Source organism: Trachurus trachurus (genome assembly GCF_905171665.1).
Source record: "Trachurus trachurus genome assembly, chromosome: 11".
Lineage (NCBI taxonomy): Eukaryota > Metazoa > Chordata > Actinopteri > Carangiformes > Carangidae > Trachurus > Trachurus trachurus.
The window spans coordinates 20,012,100-20,034,236 of NC_139904.1; the positions used below are offsets into that span (position 1 = coordinate 20,012,100).

General features: G+C 41.8%; 1 protein-coding gene across 3 annotated transcripts in view; it reads right to left on the reverse strand.

The window, feature by feature from the left end:
• elmo1 (engulfment and cell motility 1 (ced-12 homolog, C. elegans)) overlaps positions 1 to 22,137 on the reverse strand; it is a 101,765-nt gene that overhangs the window by 51,069 nt on the left and 28,559 nt on the right. For all 3 annotated transcript variants that reach the window (XM_083982811.1, XM_083982812.1, XM_083982810.1), the window contains 12 exons: positions 18,029 to 18,185; positions 11,872 to 11,912; positions 11,590 to 11,662; positions 11,440 to 11,490; positions 11,160 to 11,329; positions 7,732 to 7,767; positions 6,033 to 6,132; positions 5,722 to 5,873; positions 5,472 to 5,550; positions 3,850 to 3,900; positions 3,146 to 3,268; positions 1,677 to 1,805 (listed from right to left, as the gene is read on the reverse strand). In XM_083982811.1, coding sequence (XP_083838937.1) covers positions 1,677 to 1,805; positions 3,146 to 3,268; positions 3,850 to 3,900; positions 5,472 to 5,550; positions 5,722 to 5,873; positions 6,033 to 6,132; positions 7,732 to 7,767; positions 11,160 to 11,329; positions 11,440 to 11,490; positions 11,590 to 11,662; positions 11,872 to 11,912; positions 18,029 to 18,106 — 1,083 coding nt within the window. In that variant the 5' untranslated portion in view covers positions 18,107 to 18,185. The remainder of the gene's footprint in view (positions 1 to 1,676; positions 1,806 to 3,145; positions 3,269 to 3,849; positions 3,901 to 5,471; positions 5,551 to 5,721; positions 5,874 to 6,032; positions 6,133 to 7,731; positions 7,768 to 11,159; positions 11,330 to 11,439; positions 11,491 to 11,589; positions 11,663 to 11,871; positions 11,913 to 18,028; positions 18,186 to 22,137) is intronic.

The window sequence follows — 22,137 nt, forward strand, 5'->3', positions numbered from 1 at the left end:
TTTCGATTAAGTGCACACAAGTACGTGACTTCAGCTTTTTCCTCCCAACAAACCTCCAACCACTTCAAACCAGGGAGATAAGTAAATGCAACAAACCACCAAATTTACATCTTCCATTTAACAATATCCATACCTACCTTCTTTTTTGTCAAACTCAATTTCCAACCTCAATTTGAATCATTTTTCTTTCTGAGCCAACAAACTCTTCACCGTGATGGATGATGTGTCACTGCACTGAAAGCAACGTGTGATTGTCAAGTTAACGGACAAATTGAAGGATTAAATTCTCATTTGTGGGTGCAGACAATTCTGCGATGTGTCAGGGAAAGTCTCTCTGAACATCAGTGAGTTGTCTAAAAATGCACTGTCATCAAGTTTGTCTTTCTTATTTGATAAAAAGTTGATGTTTTGAGTTAGATTTCTTTTTTTTATTCGACAGTGACACTATCTTCAAGCAAGTTTCAAGTTAGAGTACTAAAGTGACACCCTGAAAACTTATATTGCGCTTTGTAAAATGGTCAGAAAATCCAATGTATAATGTACATGATTTATAGCTTATGATAAAACATTGATACCTGAAATTTCTATGGTGAAACCCTAAACTACACCCACTTTAATTCACTCCCAGCACCTCCCATGACGGCTAAATATAAAATTGGACTTGCAGATATAGACTGTCTGTGCTGTCATGGATTACCACATTTAATCCCTCCCAGATACTGCAGAAAAGTTGACTAATGATTAAAACATTGGTTAACGCCTCATTTTGAAGCTCATCGCAAATTTAAAAAGGTGGGACAGTATGTTGAAGAGGAACGCGACAGGAAGAGGAGGAAGGAAAGTGGAGGATGAGAGAGGAATGGAGGACACTGAGATCTGGCTCATCAGTTTTGTAATTCTGCCCGATAGGAAGCAGACTTATAGGCTTAAAACAGAAACGGACACTCAGGGACATGCATATCTTTAAAAAGGAAAAACAAAAAAAGCCTCACGCACATATAGACCCGTGAAAAGTAGTCCAGCATGTGCAACAATCCCTTCTTAAAAAACCTGAAGGCACCAAAAGGCAAACAAATTTTCTTAGCGGTGATAAGGCCTATCTGGAGAAGTATGGCCTGTGGATGTGTGTGTATGTTTGTTTGTGTTTGTGTTTGTGTGTTTGTGTTTGTGTGTGTGCGTAAGCTGTCTAGCATGAAAAGCTCAGGCTTTTAGGGTGGGTTTTCTCCACACTAGTGGAGACAAGGCAGTCCAATTGGCCTTATCTTTACAGAACACACTGCAGTGGGAGTGTGGATGGGAAGAGCCCTGAAACAGCTGTGGGCTTACACCAAAACACAGTGGGTTTTAGATCAAGTTCGTATGCTATAGTTAGACCACTGGGTACACCACAGTCACACACACAGACACACAAATAAGGAATAAGGACAACGTAAATAATATACATTTTTCAAGGCCCGAGGCAGAAACCCAGTGTATAATGAGATGGGTTAAAAAACACTCTCTCTCAGCCCATCTCTGCTGCCCTGCCTGGTCCGACACACATACAAATATCTTGTCCAATTAACATCAGTCCCCTGTGGTTAGACTGGTTTGTGTTTCCCCACCCTGATCTCAGTCTAGTACAACAGTACAAGCAGACTCATGAGGCCCTCTGAAACGCATCCTCGCATACTTACAATAAAGCCGAGCTTCTTGTAGTCGCGGGTGTACATGGACTTGCGTTTCTCGATGCTGCCGCTGTTGTTGGGCTCGCACTCCACATCGAAGGCAATTCTCCGCAGCTCAAAGATGATGTCCCTCTGAGCCTGCACACACAGAGAAGAATATTAAAGTGTTGCTCATAAATCCATGTGTCTTTTCTTCCATTCACCATTATAATTTAAGAATGCTTCAGCCTCATCTCTACTGTCTGGGGTCTTTCAGTGCCCAAGGCAACCTGGCCAGCAGCCATGTCTCTGCTGTTTTTATTACTTGGCCAAACCTACAATAACTGTTTTTTTTTTTTTTTTTTGTTTTTTTTTAAATCAGGCCGGATCAGACCCAAACTGCCCACAAGCTGCTGAATAAAAGATTATTAATGATTTACTCCTGGCAGCTAAGCTTGCCTGGCTGTCCGGTCGGGGGATCCCCTCCATGAGATGTATCTGTTTTTCCTTTTTTGTTGTTGTTTTATTTTGTTTTATCTATTAAATGTTTTCTTGTAGGAATTGCTCTTTGTGCCCCTGCAGGGTCTGAGGTCACTTATACAATGTAAGTAAACTCAGATAGACAGACATGTGGTGATATTCTATTGTTTTCTCACCGTCAACAAATCTCAAGACCAAAACCAACAATAAACTGATCCCACTAAGTGGAATTTTCTGTCTGGCCAAAAGCTGACAGATCGTACTCCTCTGTGCCAAACACCTCCACTGGCTTCAAACTAACACTAGTTAAAACACATCAAAATGTTACACTGGATAACACGTTGTTTCATCATGATGAACATGAGCGCTGTTAATTTTAGACCAATCTAACTTGCACTGTCATGCTGCAGAAAAAAATCACTTATGCACCAAATGTGTATAAATCCACTGCTGAAGATAGTCCCTGACAAATACACTATTTACTCCTGTTTGACTAGCGTTCACTAAAAATGGCACAGTGGCTCTGCCTGGCATGTTTTTAAAGATTAACGTCTTCAGTAGGAGCAAATGAGCCTGGGGCTGAAAGCAACAGATAGTCCGGGCTGGGGTAATCGGAAAATACTGAGAGAAGGGCCAAAGCATTGTTGGCCATGGACTTATCATGGGATTTGTTGAGGGTAATAAAAACAACAACAACAACAACAACAAACAGAATATTACCACCCTTATTCTGTTGTGATTAAGTGCATTCTAACTTATCATTACTCACCTCTTATGAGTTAACTGAAGAAATGTATGACTATAAAACTAATTTAAGAAGAGTTTTTCTTGCTGTTGTGTTGCTTTTATGCTTTTATACACTCTTATACACACAGACACAAACACACACGTAATTAACATCATATACAAGCTTAAACAGGTGAGGTCTAATCTCAGGTGGAACAATGTTATTGGATATTAAGCTTTTGTCTTTTAATTTCATTCATTACTACTTCCTGAATGCATTATTCAGTCTCCACCTGGTCCTGGGGATCCATCTTGGTCATCATGCGGTCCTCCAGCAGGTTAAAGGTGAGCACCTGCAGCACATACAGCTGGTGCGCCATCTCATCGTTGATGGGTGTGTTGCTCCGGATCACATTCTGCATGGCATGATGGACAAAAGTGGGAGTGGGGAGGGAGGACAAGCAGGAGAGGAGAGATGTGTTAGATGTACAAAGAGAAGGTGAAGGAGAGAGGAGAGAGGAGAGAGGATGGGGTCAGAGAGGCGAGACGTGGATTTTGGAGGAAGACGGTAAGAGATAAAGGAGAATAAGAGGATTTGGGAGTGAATGACGAGGATTAGAAAGCAGAAGTCAGATGAAGGAACAGGAGAGAAAGAAATTAGATTTAACACAAGGGAGAGGATGAAAGAGAGAAAGAGAACAGGTGTGAGAAAGGGAGTACAGTAGATAATAACCAGGGGGGTGAGACTGAGGCAGAAGTGGCAGGTGTCATTTTCCTCTCTGATATCACACTGGTGCAGACGCATAAACCCGAATAGAGAGAGAGAGAGAGTGTGTGTGTGTGTGTGTGTGTGTGTGTGTGTGTGTGTGTGTGTGTGTGTGTGTGTGTGTGTGTGTGTGTGTGTGTGTGTGTGTGTGTGTGTGTGTGTGTGTGTGTGTGTGAGAGAAAGAGGGATACACTGGAGAGGTAAAGAAAGGAAGGGCATGATTAAACTTACACTGAGAATGATGGAGCGCAGCTGTTTCTGGGCGAGAATATGGGCCATCTCCTACAGAGGGAGAAAGAAAAGGAGCGAGAAATAGAAAAAGGGATAGAGGGTAAAAGACAGAATTTAGGGAGAGCAAGGAGAGAGTGAGAGGGACAAAAATGAGAAATGACATAATATCACCAATAAATACGTTTTTGTTGGGTTCTCTATATTGGAAACGAAAATGGATGCGGGCAAAAACCAAAATAAAGTTGCCGTGGCACACCGCAAATGTATGCAGTGAGAGGCTGTAAAACAAATAAAATAACATAACATAATGAAGAAGCCATCCCAAAGAAGAACTTAATCTTAAAAAGGGATACTAAATGCACTAACTCATGTCTTCTACAGTGCAAACTACAAAGTGTGCTTATCAAGGGTGCACTTACTGTCAAGGGACAATTTAGGATGTCCACAATGTGCTCATCAAACTACCATACCGTGTGCAGTGAGGAAACAAAGTCAGAGACAGAGAGACAGAGATGGTGAGTGAGTGAGTGAGTGAATGTAGAAAAAAAAGAGAGCCTGAGAGGAGGTTAAGAAAAAAAAAAAATTCTGTCAGCGGTGCAGCTTGTGGAAGGAAGGGGGGTTGAGGGAGGGAGGCGGGGGGCAACGGAGTCAGCAGACTGGTGAGAGACTGGGGTTCATAATAATAGCTTTACCGCTGGTCGAGTCTCTACCACAAACAGACAAAGTGCACACCGTCGTTTATCTGAGAACTAACTGTGTCACTGGCCGCTTGCATATTTTAAGATGTGTCATCTATAATCTGTCTGCATACTGTACAAAAGAGGCTGACATGACGACCAGACGCCGTCCCACAGCGTTTCCTTACAAACCTGACTCTCTGCAGACGTAAAATGAGCTGCTATAAACTTATACTACTACACATGCCTATACCTGAGCGTAAACAGACATTATTCACTTACTCAACAGTAAAGTTGTTTTACATTTTCAGCCAACAGTCCTCGTGAATCTGAATCAAACAGGCTCCAACGCCAAATTGTCGACATTTAGCTAATTTAACCTGAGCAAAAAGAAGCACTGCAACATCTGAGCGTGCTTGAATTTGTATGCAGCGGTGCTGCAAGGCTTATTTCTGCATAGCGCATCCTCAGTTTTGTATGCTGCATAGGAGAAAAGCTGTGGGTTAGCATCATTCATTATTAATGTCAAAGCAAATCCCAGGACCCTATGGTGCTGATGTAAGGGATCATGTGATTAGCTACAGGGCAAAGTGTGACATGGGTGAGGAAGCTAGAGAGACAGAGAGAAAGAGAGAGAGAGAGGGATGAGTGGAGAAATTAGAGGATGTTTGAGCTAAAACTTCACTTCTGCAGAGAGGAAAGAAAAATAATTTATCAATACTGTACTTCACTACTAGATTTTATTGTTGCACTGCCCTGCAAATGTATTGTCGACACTGATTCTGCACAAACACACGGACACACACACGTTAAGTACACTGTTACAGGACAAAATGCTGATGGTAACATGGGATCGCACCGTTCACAGCTTGGTGCATCATGAAATGACGCACAGTAGAGTCAGTGGAGTGTGAAAGTGCTTGTGTGTGCAGGCTGGAGCCTCACCTGTCTCTTCTCCTCAGGAGCTTTGAGGAACAGAGCATTGATGACAGCAATGGTGTAGGTCTGTATGTCCTGATCAGTCCTGTTATTGGACAACAGCCCAATTATGAATATTTATCGCTGAAATAAGGAATTCATTATCATCTGCACATATGGTTTGAAATGAGTTTATCACTGTGTACATAAATGAAACCTGCAGTTTTAAAGTAAAATGGATCAAAAATAATCACCGACTACCGATTCATCCACTCACCCCTGAAGATGTGGGATCAGCTGTCCAATGGTGATCTCTTGTGCCACCTTGTGGTAGAGATCCTGACTGTTGAGCACCATGGACTCGAGGATGGCGAGGGAGCGCTGCAGCACTGCTGTGTCCATCGCTGACTTGTTCACATAGCTGGCGATCTGATGTCACAACAATAACACATTTACACGTTTTAATGCTGGAAAGTTTTGTTTTTAAATCACAGATGGCGTCAAAGCCAATACACGAGTGTTATTGCAAAACTTTGCTTTAAGTCCTTCTCATCCGGCCCTGTTGTGCAACTCGTTTTCTTGGCTGACCTTCTTGATGAAGGCCACGGAGAAAGTGTCCCAGGAGACGATGCCGTGGTCCATCAGCTCCACAAAGGCCGTCAGAGTGAAGGACAGCAGGTCGCCAAAACTAAGAGACGAGACACACACACAGACACACACAAACCATAGGAAACTTCTCTCTAGCAGATGGCTTGGAGCGGTGTTTAGCTGCAAAGCCCAGATGGCTGGGAACATAACGAGGAATGAGTGGTCAGCAGAGACAAAGAGAGTGGTGGTGGAGAGGAAGAGAAGAGGGACAGAGGAACAGAAGAACAGAAGTTCAATGCTGCGACCAGGCTTGCTGAAGAAAACCAGAGACAAAGAGAGGAGGAAGAAAATGGGAAGGAGGTTTGCGATGCAGCGCAGACAGACTGGCCTTCAACAAAACAGCAGGGGGCCGTCAGAGGGCCAGCAAGAGCCGGGCAGCACAGTGCAGCATTCAATCAGGACCAGAAAGCTACATTAAAGAGTGAAGTCATGCAGTTACACAAATACCAGGAGAGATAAATCACTCTGCAATATTCACGGGAGGCCAAAGCAGAGGGAACGCATTAAACGGCTGTTATATCTGAGACATATTACAGCTGGAGGTGCTAAATGAGAAATTTAGGAAGTTTTCACAAGCAAACCTGATCAAATTAAACATTTCAACTTATTCTTGCTGATTTATGTTTAAAAGCCTGTCACGGTATTATGACAGAACAATAGACTTGACAATACTGACCTCTACTGCTCAAATCTGGCACTGCAGATCTGTATAATATAAATCCTAACTGTGGAGCTATAACCTAGTAAAAAAAATGTTCATTGAATCTGAAGTAAATCTAAAGTCTTAAAAAAATAGTAGTCTATATATACACTTCATAACTTAGATAACTTAAAATACTGATTACAGAGATGAGAACCCTCAGAAAAGAAACAGTGGATCAACAGAGAGCATCATGGGTCAGTGTTGCTGCATGGCAGATGATTAGTGAGTTAACAGTTAAATGGACAATTAGTAACCCACAGCTGAAGGACGAAGAAGCTTTTGCAGGTGGCACTGGGCATTTAGGTGATGAACTCTGGTTGGCTATTTGACGCTACATGGAAAAGGAGAACGCTGACATTGGTGGAAAGATTGTTTAAGGCGGATAGAGTAAAAGGAAACCTGGTTGATGGATGGATGGAGGATGTTCCTGTACTGATAAGAGGCTCATGGTGTGGAAGAGAGAAACCTGGCTGACAGAGAGCCAGTAAAAAAAAATCCCCTTCACCCTGAGCAGCACCGATTTGTAAAGAAAACCAAGTTTTATTTCAGGGGGAAATATAGACTGCACTCGATGTAATGATCTGTTTAACTGTGCTTAATTTTTTCACTTCAGTACTGTATATTGATTGTGGCAATGTGTTTTTCTTGATTTAAATTTTTCAAAAATAAATCTTGGTCTTCTTTCAGTTTGTGTTGCATAAATTAGTAAGTTGTTTGAATCTGTTGCCCAAAACCACATGCAAAGTAAGTGATTTTTGAAATGGTAGCCTGTGAGTGGATGTGTTAATACACACTGTATAGATAGACATATATATTTCCCATAAGGCACTGGGGGCCAGAGTCTTAATCATGCAGACTCAGCCAGCAGGTTAGGAAGAGCACAGAGCCAATGACATTACCCGGCTGTAGGGGATGGGGGGGAGGGGAGGGGCTTACCAGGGCTTCATAATCTTCTGTAGTTTCTGATAGCGCCTGCAAAGATTTGAGAAACTTTGGCGTCACAGTTGGTAAACAAACAACCAAACCTTAAACTCTCAGCCAGCCCAGAGCAGGGAATAACACACATCACAGTCGGGTGACAAGCTGATATGAAAAAAAAACAGTCTTTGAAAGAGAGAGAGGAGGTCCAGTTATAAAACATCATAAAAATACATTTCTTGTTGTTCAACTCAGACATGGGCAAAATGAAATTAAAATGTCAGCATTTCTTTGAGCATGAACTTTTACATATTGACACCTTTAAACAGTCAGTCTACACAGACACTGAAAGCATGCCAAGCAGAAACAGATGAAAAAGCATTTTGCTGCAAACTTTACTCACACACACAGGAAGCTCAGGTGAGAGATGTCAATACACACAAATGATCAAACACTTTCATTTAACAAGAAGAAATGAAGATAAAATATGTCTGTACACGTCAAATGTCTCAAGTGACACGAGCACCGTTTCCTTGTGTGAACTGTAACCTCAGATCTCTGCTGCTCTCTGGACATCCTGACATGTCTGGACATGTTATACAATGATGCAGCAGATAAATTACACACAAATTAAGACATCGAGGGATTAACAGAGTGGGGGGGAAAAACTATTTGACTGGGAACTATTTCTTCAGTAGAAAGTAGCTCTGATAGAAACAACTGACACCGCCCTCTGTGATATGTGACCTTTTCAGATTTTTCTGTGACTATTCTGAAGAAATAGCATTCACCTCTTTTGTATTTTCTGTGATAGCACAATCAGGAAGATCAATATAAAAAAAATAATGTGGGTGAACTCATCCTTTACAACACACGCTCCTGTGTTATTTAGATATAATGACACATCTTAATGAACTGTCTGAAGTTGCACATTGTGAACAGCCACTGCATCTCAGCTCATTAGTAAAACAGCAGTTCCGGGTGTCAGTCAGAAGGGGGCGATATCTGCCTTCAACTGGTGGAGCTGGCAGCAGCCGACCAGCTGATTTCCACATGAACACAGTGCAACATCCCTGGCAGAGGCATTAAATCACAGCAGCGCTCAGCCCAGGAGAGCTGCCTGCATTGAGCCTCTTGAATAATTGCGGTTCACCAAGTTGGATGTCAGACACACTCGTGAGTGTTTGTGTGTGTGTGTGAGAGAGAGAGACCGATATCCATCTACGTTTCATAAGCTCCTTCTGTTGAGATGAAAATGCAGAAGAACCACTTGCTCTCTCTGTCTCTATGTCTCTCTCTCTCTCTCTCTCTCTCTCTCTCTCTCTCTCTCTCTCTCTCTCTCTCTCTCTCTCTCTGTCACACACACACACACACACGGACCACTGTTAAGCTCTCCACTCCTGAATAACTGATGTGATGGTAAATTTACATAAAAAACATACTTAATGAAAAGAGCCAGGAACTGAGTGCAGTGAGCATTGGTGCTGCTGAGATGGCTCCTTGCAGTTAGATCAAACAGGGTCAAATATTTGCTAATTTGAACATTAGATTTCCAAAAAAAGAAGAAGAAGCCGCCTCAATGATTTTCTGTCAAATTGTAGAAGTGAGTGTAAAGCTAAAGGCGCTGTTGTCTAATAAGCTGAAACATCATTGAGATCATCAAGTGGCTTCTGCTGAGTGAAAGATATTAAACACCAGACTTGGATGTGAACCTCTCTGTACATACAAAACTATCAGGGGCACCAAAGGTAGAGAGAGAGAGAGAGAGGGAGAGCGTTCACTTTAAGAAGTTATTGATCAATTTCAAGTGTCTATCAGTGTGTTGTTTTGTCCTGCACACAAGAGTTTGGCTCTTAACTGCACTGTAGTAAAAAAACATGACCTTGTGAGTGTGTGTGTGTGTGTTTATACCATGACTGTGTGTACTGTGTTTACACCACGGGTGTGTCTTTGGAGCAAACTTCTCATGCAAGTAAACAACTCTTCAATCCATCTTTTCTCTCACTGGGAAAAAAGGGATGAATAATGAGAATTGCATGAGGCAGAAAACGAGAGCGTCCCGGATGACTGGCTGGCTGCTGCTGCTCGCCCTGCCAGTCTGCAGCCTATGCATGTGTGTGAGTGTGTGTGTGTGTGTGTTCATTTCCATCCCCTACTGTAACTCTCGTCTGGGTCTCAGCTCTGGTTTTGCCGGGAACCTTGCACTCGCACAACATGCTACTGGCGTGAACGAACACACACACACACACACACACACCACACACTTCCCCCCTGGCATCGGGACTGAGAAATTCCACCTCAGCGAAAAATGCCCTCGCTTTAACCTTCAGTTGAGACGGTCTCTGGGGGGCTCTAGCCCCCGTCCCCCTCGACACACACACACACAGTTTTTGGATGTGCTGAACAGACAGAAGCCGGTGCATCTCTCCCCTCTCAGTTGAGTGTAATATCACTCTCATGGTCAACAAGGACAGAGAGGAGCCCATGGGCATGTACTACATATATAATAAAAGCTGCTTCTTTTTCTTTCCAGCAGTAACACACTTGGATGACACCTTGAGAGAGTGTTAGGCAGTTACTGCTTTGCTCTGGATCCTACCCAAATAGCAGCCGTAGCTGTGGTGTGGCCTGTGTAGACACACGTATGGAAATAAAATAGTATTTTTTACTAAGGCTGTGCTGCTTGTGTTTTATCCTACATGTTTCTGCTGCTGTTGGATGTTTTTCATAAGAAAGACGTGAACAAGCAAGATGAAGAATTTGCTCCTGATCAGAGCACAAAGCATATTTCGATATCTAACAAAGACACTGCACAACACTGCTCTGCCACACTCTATTATCCAGGTAGAGGAAACACTGTAAACAGATTATGGGCTGTTAATGACTGCAGGGCAGTATTTTTCTTTTTAGTAGCAAGAGAGAACAAATGTTCCACTATCACAAGATGAATGTATGAACGTAAACACGATTACTGAGGACACTATATATAATGGATTTTGCAACACGGCCCGAGAATAACACATCTATCCAGTGTTGCAGTGGTGCCGTGAAATCCAACGGTATGAGTATACCCAGCTACAAATCAATTTACACACCAAATGTGTTTGCAGTGCAGATGACCGGCCACAACACATGATGCAAAACACCATACATCAAGTTTAACTCAATGATTTGAGGAGCATCACTGAATGAGCAGGTCAGTCAGCTGCTTTATGTAACCGGTCAGAACGTACAGTGCAACTCCAAAGATCTTCATCTCACTGACTTCAGGTCTGTGTCTGTGGAAGCTTAGCCTGATCTTATTAAACCCACAATGGACTTAACTCAGGCTAAAGATGGTTCCCTCTAACAAATCCCTGCTTTGTCACATGAGCTAAGAAACTGTCCGAGGTGAGGAAAACACTGCAGAGATGGAGGCAGGAGAGATGGACAGACAGTGAACTTACTCAGTCCCGCTCTCCACCATCTGAGTGAGCAGCGAGATGCCGTCCAGGTTGATGAACTCCTGGGCGAATGTGATGTCCCGGGACGCGTTGGCCAGGTCCTTCAGAGACTCCAGCTTGGCATCCATGCTGGACGACTGGATACGCTCGTGAAGCTGGAGCGCAGTCTGGTACTGGAGGGGAAGAGAGACAGAGAGGAAAAGGGAAAATACATTAAATGCAAATCAGTCTGTTCATACACAATAATTACATTTTCCTACATAGCCAAAGAAAAAAAACTTACAGGAGAGGTGGTCAGGCGAAGGATTGAACCGTTCTTAATGTCATTGCGATTCTGTGGGGGATTACCAAAATAAAAGCAGAAGTTGGTCAGCTCTTGTGGTATATTTAGACACTACTACTACTTCTTACGGTTAAAAACAGATAATCAAACCTTTTCAGTGATGTAAAAATTTGTTGAGTCGGCAATCTGCAGAGCAAAGTTTTCATGGTTCCCCAAGGACCACCTAAAAGCCATTGAATGGAGAGGAAAACATTTGATAATTGGTTTAAAAAGTGGAAACATCTTCTCCGACAGTTAATACGATTGCAGCATGGAGACAGAGGGAAAGGCCTTTTACAGGAAGCCCTTGGAGAATAATTTCAAATCCAAAGACATGTATTTATGCACACATACAGTATGCACACACACCGACAAATGCAAATGCCGACTTACCCTTCACACACTTCTTTAATGATGGCTGAGAGAGGCTTTTTCTGTGGAGAAAGGCAAAACTACATTTAGTCCATAGTCCAAGTTTGAGTTCCTAAAACAACAGTCAGCTCAGAGTGGGCTGCAATTATTTTATATTACAGGACTGGCACAAAGAGAGGCTGTTCTTCAGGACCCTGTATTTATCTAACTGTCCAACTGCTGATGTGGGAACCATGTCTGCTCCTCCATTTCATTCATTACTGTATGTGAAACTGCTTCAAGATCAGAAACAGGGATATTCTGCTCCAAACTACTGAAAAGTAATTCGCCGTAACTTTCTGAACGGCACTTACAGTAAGTTTATAAGTTTATTTTGATTTTATTTGACTATTTCCGACAACTGCCAAGTTGGTTGTTGCACTGATATTAGACCATTTTAAACATATTTTACTCAGTTTTTCATAGACCAATTAAACTACTAGATAAGAGATAAATAAAAAACAACAACAACAAACAAGAGAAAAAAGAATAAACAGATGAACCAATCTGGCAGTTTAATACCAAAGTTTGATGCCTGATACCTTTTGATACTCAATGACAACCACATCAAATCTCATTTTGACTGGCTTCGACAGAAAAAGCATGTTGATACATCAGTTAAAATAATCTCAATAATACTGTTTGATACCAATATATGTCATTTTGTTGGAAAATCTCAATAAAAATATTTGAATATTAAAAAAATCTCAATAATCACAATAGGATAATACAGCATTACTGTAGCTATATACTTTGTTAATTTCTTTAGTAACACTTCTGTGAATACAGGATACCGTATGTACTTGGATTGTTTCAGGGGACCTATTTTACACATAATGTTTACTCATTACAAAGACAATTGAGCCCGTTAAAAACAGCTGGAAACTATCTTCAGTAGCTCTGTAGGAAACTTCCTAATGTTTGAAATGAGACCGTTTGAAAGGAGTTTGAAAGGAAAAGAGAAAGTCTGTGTTGCAGACTGGATATGCGGGTTTGAAAGCAATGAGCTTTGAGCCATTAGGCAGGGAGGATCTAATGAAGATATCTTCAGTTGCACGATGGGACTCAATATGCATTATGCATTTTTTGAGCAAGGCCCATAAAGAGACCAAAAGTCAGGATGTCTTGACCTCTGCTCCAATTCCAGCCAGCGTCCCTTCAGACTTACAGAGTAGCATAGTTCCAGTAAAAGATCTGAAGACTGCACTTTCTCTAGTGCCACCCCATCCACTGGCACAGGAGTCTTACCCAGAAGTCCATGTTTAGAGCCAAGACCCCCACTGTGCCAAGCTTAATCTTTTCAAAGCAATTTCAAACCACACAGTTAAAAACCACGCACTCCAGCATACACACATGGTAATTTTGTGAGCATCTATATACAATGCATTGTATATAGGATGTGACAGTTTTGCTGCTTCTTTGCAGAGACAGAGGCTGCTTCACAGGAACACAAGCTGTAGTGATGAAGATTACAAAGAGAAGATAATGGTGGCAGGATGTTGGGGATATATGACAGGGTAAGAAAAGCAGGGACGTGACAGAAGTAGACGAGGAGCTGTTACATGAACAAAAGAGGGGACGGAGGATGAAACTGTGAAAAATGAGCAAATTGGATAAGATGAGGGGAAAACAACAGCTAACACGGGAAGAGGGAGAATGGATGATAATAGTGAGAGAAAGCTGGAGAGTGGCTGTTGAACAGAGAGACAGAGGGACTGGGGGGAAACGGAGTGGGGAGGGTTAAGGAGAGTGTGTGTGTGTGTGTGTGTGTGTGTGTGTGTGTGTGTGTGTGTGTGTGTGTGTGTGTGTGTGTGTGTGTGTGTGTGTGTGTGTGTGTACAGTGCCAGTTGGTATGTACTTTAATATCTGCTAGCTCGCCAATGCTGTCATCCTCAGGCTCACTGGGACTTACAGTATGCTGCCAGACTACAGTGAACACACACACACCAGAATATTTCTGTGTGTGTGTGTGTCTGTGTTACATGATGGTATGTGTGAGTTTCAAAAAGCCATTTTAAATCTTGCCCGAAACTGAAATTAAAAAACAAAACCGTTGAACTGAAACAACCTTGAACTGACGATGAAAACAGACAGAGGGTTAAAAGGAAAAGCAAGGAATGCAAAAACGCCACACACGCACGTAAAAACAAAACCCTGATGATAAAACACCAAAACTGCGCTATAGTACATCCTACAATTTTAACGCAGTTCAAAATTTATTTTCTTTTTTGTGAGTTATCTTGTAATCTAATAAATTATCAGATGAATAATAAAAGGTTGGCAAGGTCTACAAAGACATAAAACAACTAGTAGCTACATTTGCTGCGAGCGATTCCTCCATGATCAAAGCTTTTTCTATTGTGGACGTGTAGCCTATTATTGGTAATAAATGAATATACTTAAACGAGTGGACATTCAAATTGTATAAAAAGAAGGGTTTTATCATATGTGTAAAGTTTTGCATAACTTTTGTATAACACTTCCTGCTCCATTTATCCTGGCGTTGCAGCTCAATGAATATAAAGGAACATTTTAAAGATACATTATACCTAATAAGTTTTCTGAAATGTCTTTAAAAGTCTTGTTTCTATATGCTGGATTTTTTTTTCACATGGTGACTGGATTCAATGTGTCATATGAGTGTATTCTCCAACAGAAAATGTCTTATCAGGTACTGCTTCATTAAGTGCTCTCGTTCAGTTTTCAAGTGTTTTCCCCCTCAGCAATTCAGAAAATGTTACCATTGAATTTGCAAAACTAAAACAACAACAACAACAACAACAGTCTATGCTTTGGCATGAAGGTTCTGTGAGTCGATACCATCTTTTAGCTTTTCAGCTCAACAGTCTGCTTTTTAACTGGGAGGATAACACGTACACTTCTCTCTTTCTTTCCAAGGTCACTGGATTACACAACAAGCAGACTTCCCCAGCCAGGACCAATGACTGACAGCAGCAAAGTCTACACTTTCATGACAGGCATCTTAAACCATTATTACATACAAGGATGCTTCATATTGGATATTTACCTACTTATTTCACATTTCAATTTCACTGCTTTTATAGGTCATTAGGTATGCATGGAAAAACATCCCTAAGAGGGAATGAAAAAATTATCATTTGGAGGCTTATTGGCAAATATATATATATATATTTTAATCTCTGTCGGGTTTAAAGCAACAATCACATTCAACTGCAGCAGTAAAACATCTTCATTGTTACAGGTGCATTAATTACAACAAATAGACTAGCTTGATGTATACAATACAAAAAAATTGTTTTTACTTTGATATTTACAGATTTATTTATTATTTTTTTGTAGTGTTGGATTGAACCCCTTGTGCACTGACATTCGTTGTTGAAATGCATAATGGAAAACTCATTAAAAATAATTTTGAAAGAAAGAAAAGAAAAAGAAAAGTTATTAAAACCGCAAATCATGGAATGAGCAGTATTTTCTTAAAAAGCACAGAATGTACTGAAGCTGCTGTAACCACTAATGATGAGCCCTCAGATAATTAGCACCCCAACTCTACAGTTCCTCTCAGCTCTACACAGCATTTCAGCATCATTCAAATCATAATTAATTAATTAATGAATTATTTCATTAATGTTTGGTCCTGAAACTGTACTGTGTTGGTTCAACTCCTGCTGCTGTCAGGGAGTTGTTTCCAAAAGACCAAAACAGAGCTACACAGTGACACTGGACTAATATCAGGCAGCCAGGCAAGTGACTCCTAATGAAGGATGATGTTGCTCTGTTTGTTGGATGTATAATTAAGCTACTGCTTGACAACAAGATTGCTGTATCAGTTAAAAGGTGATAACAAGCATGTCATTATTGTATTTGCTGCTCGTTTCTGCTGCTCCAAGTGGATGCTATTTGAGAATGTTTGGGTCAAATTGTCAGACAAGACAAAAATATTTAATATAGAAGTCCACAGAAAACTGCTGCTATGCCACAACAGGCTTTGCACCTAATTTCTCAAGCTGAATTTGCCTTTATTTCTACCAGCAAACAGTTCTCTCATCACCAGAAACCTCATCACCTTGTCCTCCCACTGTCTCTCTGTTGCACTTCAGACAACAACTTGTTCCCCAGCATCCCCACACAAATGTTGGACTTTTCTGCCTATGGCGCATTGAGGGTGCACACACAAACAAACATACATAGGTGTACACAGCTGCACCTAAACACTCCCAACTAACGAGCAAAATGCACCAAATCACATGCACACATGAATCCCCGTACAAATGGGTACAAGTAAACACGCACACACACGTGCACGGAGCTGTCAACACATTAATCACACACGCATTATGCATGAATAGTAACAAGTATGCATGTTGCCACACAAACACACCCACACACGATTTCACTTACCCACATAAACAAACAAACAAAAAACACACTCACAAATTCTGATTCACGCACACACAGACACACACACGCACGCTTTCTCTGGGCCTCAAGACAGATCGAGCAGCCGAAGCCCACTCCCCAACGCATGACTCAGACAGCCATATGCTGCTGCAGGGCCTATTGTACAGGGGAGATGCAGAGGGAGGAGGAGAGAGGTGGGGGTTGACGACGGTGGAGGACAAGAGAGGAGGAGGCGCAGCGCAAGTTTCACAGTTACAACAAAAGACGGGGAGGAGGTGTGAGAGGGGGAACGAACGGGAGAGAAAGCAAAGAAGGAAAAGAAGGAGGAGGCAACAGAAAGGAGAAACAAGAGAGAGATGACAGGGAGAGATAAGAGAATAAGAGAAAAGCGGAGGAGGAGAGGAGGAGGGGGGCTTAAAGAAGTGAAGACGACAGAGAGACCAAAGAGGAGCTAAAGACGTTTTACATTTCAGACTGCAGGAGTGGTGCTGATAAGAGGTCATTAAATACAAAAACGACATCCCCAAATCTTTGCTTAAGTGCTTAAAGCACCTTGCAGCAAACCCAGCAGCACATGTCCTCTGTAGTTCAATGTTTCATTCAGTGGTTTCATCCATTGAGAAGGGCAATCACGGCTCCAGTTGCCACGGTGACTCATAGCTTGTACAATCATTAGCCCATCCATGACTCACACACACACACACACACACATACAAACACACAGGCCATTTCACAATCTGGATGTGTAATCAAACAACATAACGGTAAACATGTCAGCCACCACAACCCCACACACATTAGGTAGTCACTGTTTGGGCTAATTACTCCATTAACATGTTATCCAGTGTTTGTCAGAGCCAGGTGTTGGCCGACACACAGCGTGCTCTGTACCTGTGGATTACTATTTGAGCATTGAGCTCGTACACATCATAACATTTTGGTGACAGATTTCATGTCAATTACTGCCATTTGTTGTGAGACCCTGAGGTGGTTTGATGCCATTTTATCAAATTCAAATGCATCACTGAATCCCTTATCTGATCTAATTCTGTCTAGTGGTCAACATTTTGAAGAAACTGGAGTTAAAAAAAATGATCAGGATCTCAAAGATTCAGCCTAGATCTGATGATCTACAGCCGATATAAACCTCTGCCTGTGTCGTCTGAACCAGTGAAAAGCAACAGCAAGTGGGTGAAAACGTGGAGCTTGGCCCCACTTATTGGAACCCAACCCTGCACCCCGATTTGATTCTGCCTTCATACTAAACCTAAATGGACCAACAAGACTGATCCACTATTTAATAATGTTCCTTAATAAGTTTCCTTAAAAAATAATAGGCCTATTTCTGACAGTAATGCAGCTTGTTTGATTTCAGCAACAACTAGATACCAGATTACCGAGGCACCTTTAGTGAAATGTCTTTTAAGTTATGTCAAAGCTGTGGCTGTGTTGGCTGTTAAATGTTTTAATTAAGGCACTTCCTTTAGGCTAATTAGTATAACTGCAAGGAGCACTGACAAAACATATCAGGCCCTGATTACATCCATCAGCCACCTCCTCCCAGACATTTGAGCTGCTTCACAGTTTACACATAACAACGGATTACAGTACATAACGGTATTCAGACAAAACATCTGCCCTGTTCATGGTGTGTAAATCTGCAAGGTGACTGTTGCACAGACAAACCGTTAACCACCTTCTGTCTGGGTGGATTTAAAGGGCATTTATGTGTATATAGTTGTCCCCAGACACTTACCTGGTCTATCTCCATGAGCTTGGGGAAAGCCCCCGGCCACTCAATGGCCACCTTGACGATGTCTGCCGGCGGCGGCATGGCTGCCGAGGGGGGTGGTTGGTGTGGGTCTGGCTGCCTCACACCTCTGCCACGACTACTGGAAGAAGGTCATCCAAACCTTTAGGAAGAGGAGGAGAGGATGGATAGAGAAATGAGGAAAGAAAAAGACAGGGAAAAAACACATTAGTAAAGGAACAGGTCTACTTATTTGAGATCAGTATTTAAATTAAAAATTATTTTAAATTTCATTAGCTTCCTCCAAATCCAAAAATGTATTATTTATGACCGAGCAAAGAGGGTCAACAAGGGCTGTGCTGAAAAATACATGAGACCAAGATACAACAAAATGAATGAACGAATGAATGAACAGCATTTAAAGGTTTAGAGCAAATGAGTCAACAGGCTTTCTAACCTACCAACCAGTTGACATTTATTTATAAAGGTGGAAATACAGCACATACTCTGACCTCAGATGATTGAGGGGTATGATGACATATGGAGGTCAGGCCACCCTGCTACAAGACACACGTTTCTATCCTACGGGCTAATACAGAAGCCACAGGTGACACCTATAATAGAACAAACTCCCCTGTTGTGTGACAGTTGACCTTAAAAAACTGAGCTCTTCATGTAAATTTCTGCAGACTCTGCTGCTGAAAATTATATTCAAATACACAGTTCAGTCTCTCAGACCCACTTTCACAAACTAAAGCAGACCAACACACTTTTCTATTCAAACCATTCAATCATTTTTTGCGGCAGTAGACCACTTTAATTTGCAGTTGTTGACACGTACACAGAGCATTAGGACGTGCCGGTGGGGCTCATCCACTCAAAGAGTTTAATTCAAATCAACGTTAAACTGCTAATGAGGTCACAGCAGGTAAGAGAAGTGAAAAGTTACAATGTCTTGTAAGAGCTGCTGTGTTTCCCTGAGCTGGCCTCAGTTCAGTTGTTTAAACTCAGCAGAGACAGACACAAACCGGATGGCAACATCTTACTACAACTTCAAGAGCCAAGTAGTTCTGCTTCTTTGAGTCTGTTTAGACAGTTTCACAGTGATCAAAGTGCAAGAGTTCCTGCTGTCAGTGAATTAGAGCGTTACTTTATGTCACAGAGGGCGCAGACGTTTCAGCGCTTTAGCCACAATAGCAAGTGAGCGTACGAGATCCTGCCATCACCCATTGAGAGATTTTCCCTATGTTCAAAGGATAAAACCAATAATGATAATCTGTTATTCTAAACAATCTTAACCAAATCTGGGAAAATCCAAGTCACATCTCCAGGGCATTTTAGCCTCAGCTTTGGAGTAACACAAGTTATTTCTCTGGTTAACATCACCATCCCTCGTCCTCAGGTCATGAGACATTAGCAGAACTAACATTTTAAATCTACTTGAAACACATCATTGTTATTCGATGTTATTCATTCACATGATATTCCCTGTTTATTAGCTTGCTGTCTTCTGTATCGACTTGGCACGTTACTGCGACCACCTGTTGTATCAAGAGAGGAGTGTGGTGGCAGGAATCATTGTATCGTTGCGTCATCATGCGTGATACAAACTAAACTGCAACCCAAATATAAAAACAACCAGCAGCACAGAAAAAAAAACATTCAACACGCTACGATTAAAACAAACCTTTGGTGCAAAGTTTGTACATTTTTTTCCCTCTCTGTTCTCAAACTTTCTGCAAGTGCGACCTCAAGTTACTGGTGTTGCCTTTTAAAAGTGAGTGTAAAACGGGGGGTGAGTGATGCTGGGAGAATAAAAAGAGGAGAGAAAAGGAGAGATCAGAGGAGGGAGGGAGGGAGGGAGGGAGGGTGAGAGAGTGGGAAAGAGCAGTTTTGACATCCTGTTTCTGTTGTGGCACAGAAGTGAGGTTCTAAGAGACAGCAGCAGTAAGTAAAACCACAATTTATTTTTCTTTCATTAGTTGAAGAAACACACAACTGAAAATACTTGAATCTGACTCTGACTGTGCACACCCTGGTTTGAACGCATAGCAACAAGCTCACCAGCACTCGCTCCTCTTTCATGCACACACACACACATTCTCCAACAAGTCTGTATCTTGCGTGGCTCCTCCCTGATTTCTGTGCCTGTGCAGAGGACTCCTGAGAGGACACAAGAAAAATAAGCATGCTATCTGACAGAGGAACAGGTAGCCTGACGGACCTGCAACCCTGTGGCTTTCCAAGATAAGCCACGTGGCGGTCCCATGATGAAAAAAAAAAACAGCCAAATCACAGTCACTCCAAACCACACAGGAGGGAGCTAGTCACTAGCCACTTCTGTGCGCTTGCAGGGGGTCGAATGAAACCCAACGACCCACAGTTATCAAGTGGAGAATGTAGCAGATATATCCCAAAAAAACGACTGAGGAAGGCATCAATTATTTACTTTCCCAGCCTGTCTAGAAAGCTTGGATCATCCTAGTTCCTGCTGGAGAATCCTGTTTACATATTTAATCTCAATCCATAATGCATAAAGACTGGCTCAGACTAATTCCTGGGGGACAACTATTGAGCAGAAAGCAGCAGTGTTGATATAGACAGCATGTCTGCATAAGCACACGCAGCACAGTGAGTGATGAAATGTGTGTGCACAAACACAGACCAGGATTGTTTTTGTGTGCACGCCTGCAGTGTGTGTCTGCTATTACAGTATACGACACTGTGCGACTGCACGCATGTGTGTTTGATGATGAGCAGGTATTCATTTTAAAGATAGTGTACGTAATGAGACTGGCCTGGCATTGTGAGTGAGTCACCCCATAATAATCCACATAGCCTTTATTCAAGGGCCCGTTGCCATAGCAGCCGCTGCATCAATAGCTCGAGATGTGGATGCATCTTTCTTTCCAAAGCGCGTGTCATACTCAAGTCACGTTTGTCACAGCTCCACCAAAATGACTCACTCACCCCCCCCCACTCACTCACCCCACCACCAAAATATGAACAAGCATGTTCATTGACAATTAGAGTGGTTTTGTAACACATGTTAAATACTTTCTTAGGCACTTAGGTGACATTCAGTGAATGCAGCTGCGTTGCTCTCCGTTTCCCTCCTCCTGCCTCTCCCCCCTGAGGAACACTGAGACAGACACACATCTACATAAGCACAACCCTGCACACATTACATGTAATAGGCTAATCGCTGACTCAAACAGCAGTGGATTCCACACTGCAATAACAATGTTATTCATAAATACAAGCCTTATATGTGTCTATGCAGAGAATGTGATTCATTCATTTGTAAGACAAAGCCATATCAGTCATCTACTGCAGGCACATTACCATCTCTCTCAACACTGAAAGCAGCTGTCAGTGGAAGATATAAAACAGCCAATCCTCAGACAGGCTGTCAATTTTTTTAAGTCGTGTTAAAGCAGCATGGCTCCAGGTTATTTTAATGTCGGTCAGTTGGTCCACCGCTTTGACTGAAATCTCTCAACTATCTGCCATGAAATTCTGACTTTTCCTTCAGTTCCACCACCATGAGGTTCAGGTTTGTGGTTTTGAGGGAAAGGTCTTAACAAGCTGTATGAACTGTTATGACATATAGTGAAGAGGTTCATCGTGTGCCTGAGAAATTAATGGCCTCCCTGTTACCCCGAGCTGCACTTTGTATCTGGTGCTTATTTATTTATTAATTAATGATGAGCAGGGTGAACATTATATCTGCTCAACACATCCTCAGACTTGCTACTTATCTACTATCCATAATCATTATCATTACTTAGATGGTCAAACTTAAGTTATATTGTCCATAATTGATTGTCCAAATTCAACCACTGCTTTTAATGTGTTTGTTTACACACATCATGAGGGATTATTACTTCAGAGAATTTCCTCTCAGCTTTATTATAAGTGGTTTAGATAATCTGTGTAAACCTATTTGTTCTAGACATAACCAACTAAACCTTTCTAAATAAGTCTGAATTAGTGTTGCTATATCCCCATCTAAATTTGCTTGCTGGGGACAACGCTGTCAAAGTAACAAATATGAGACAGAAATTGCAATAAAGAGAAATAATCCTTTAAAAATGGAGAGTGCTGTGTGTAAT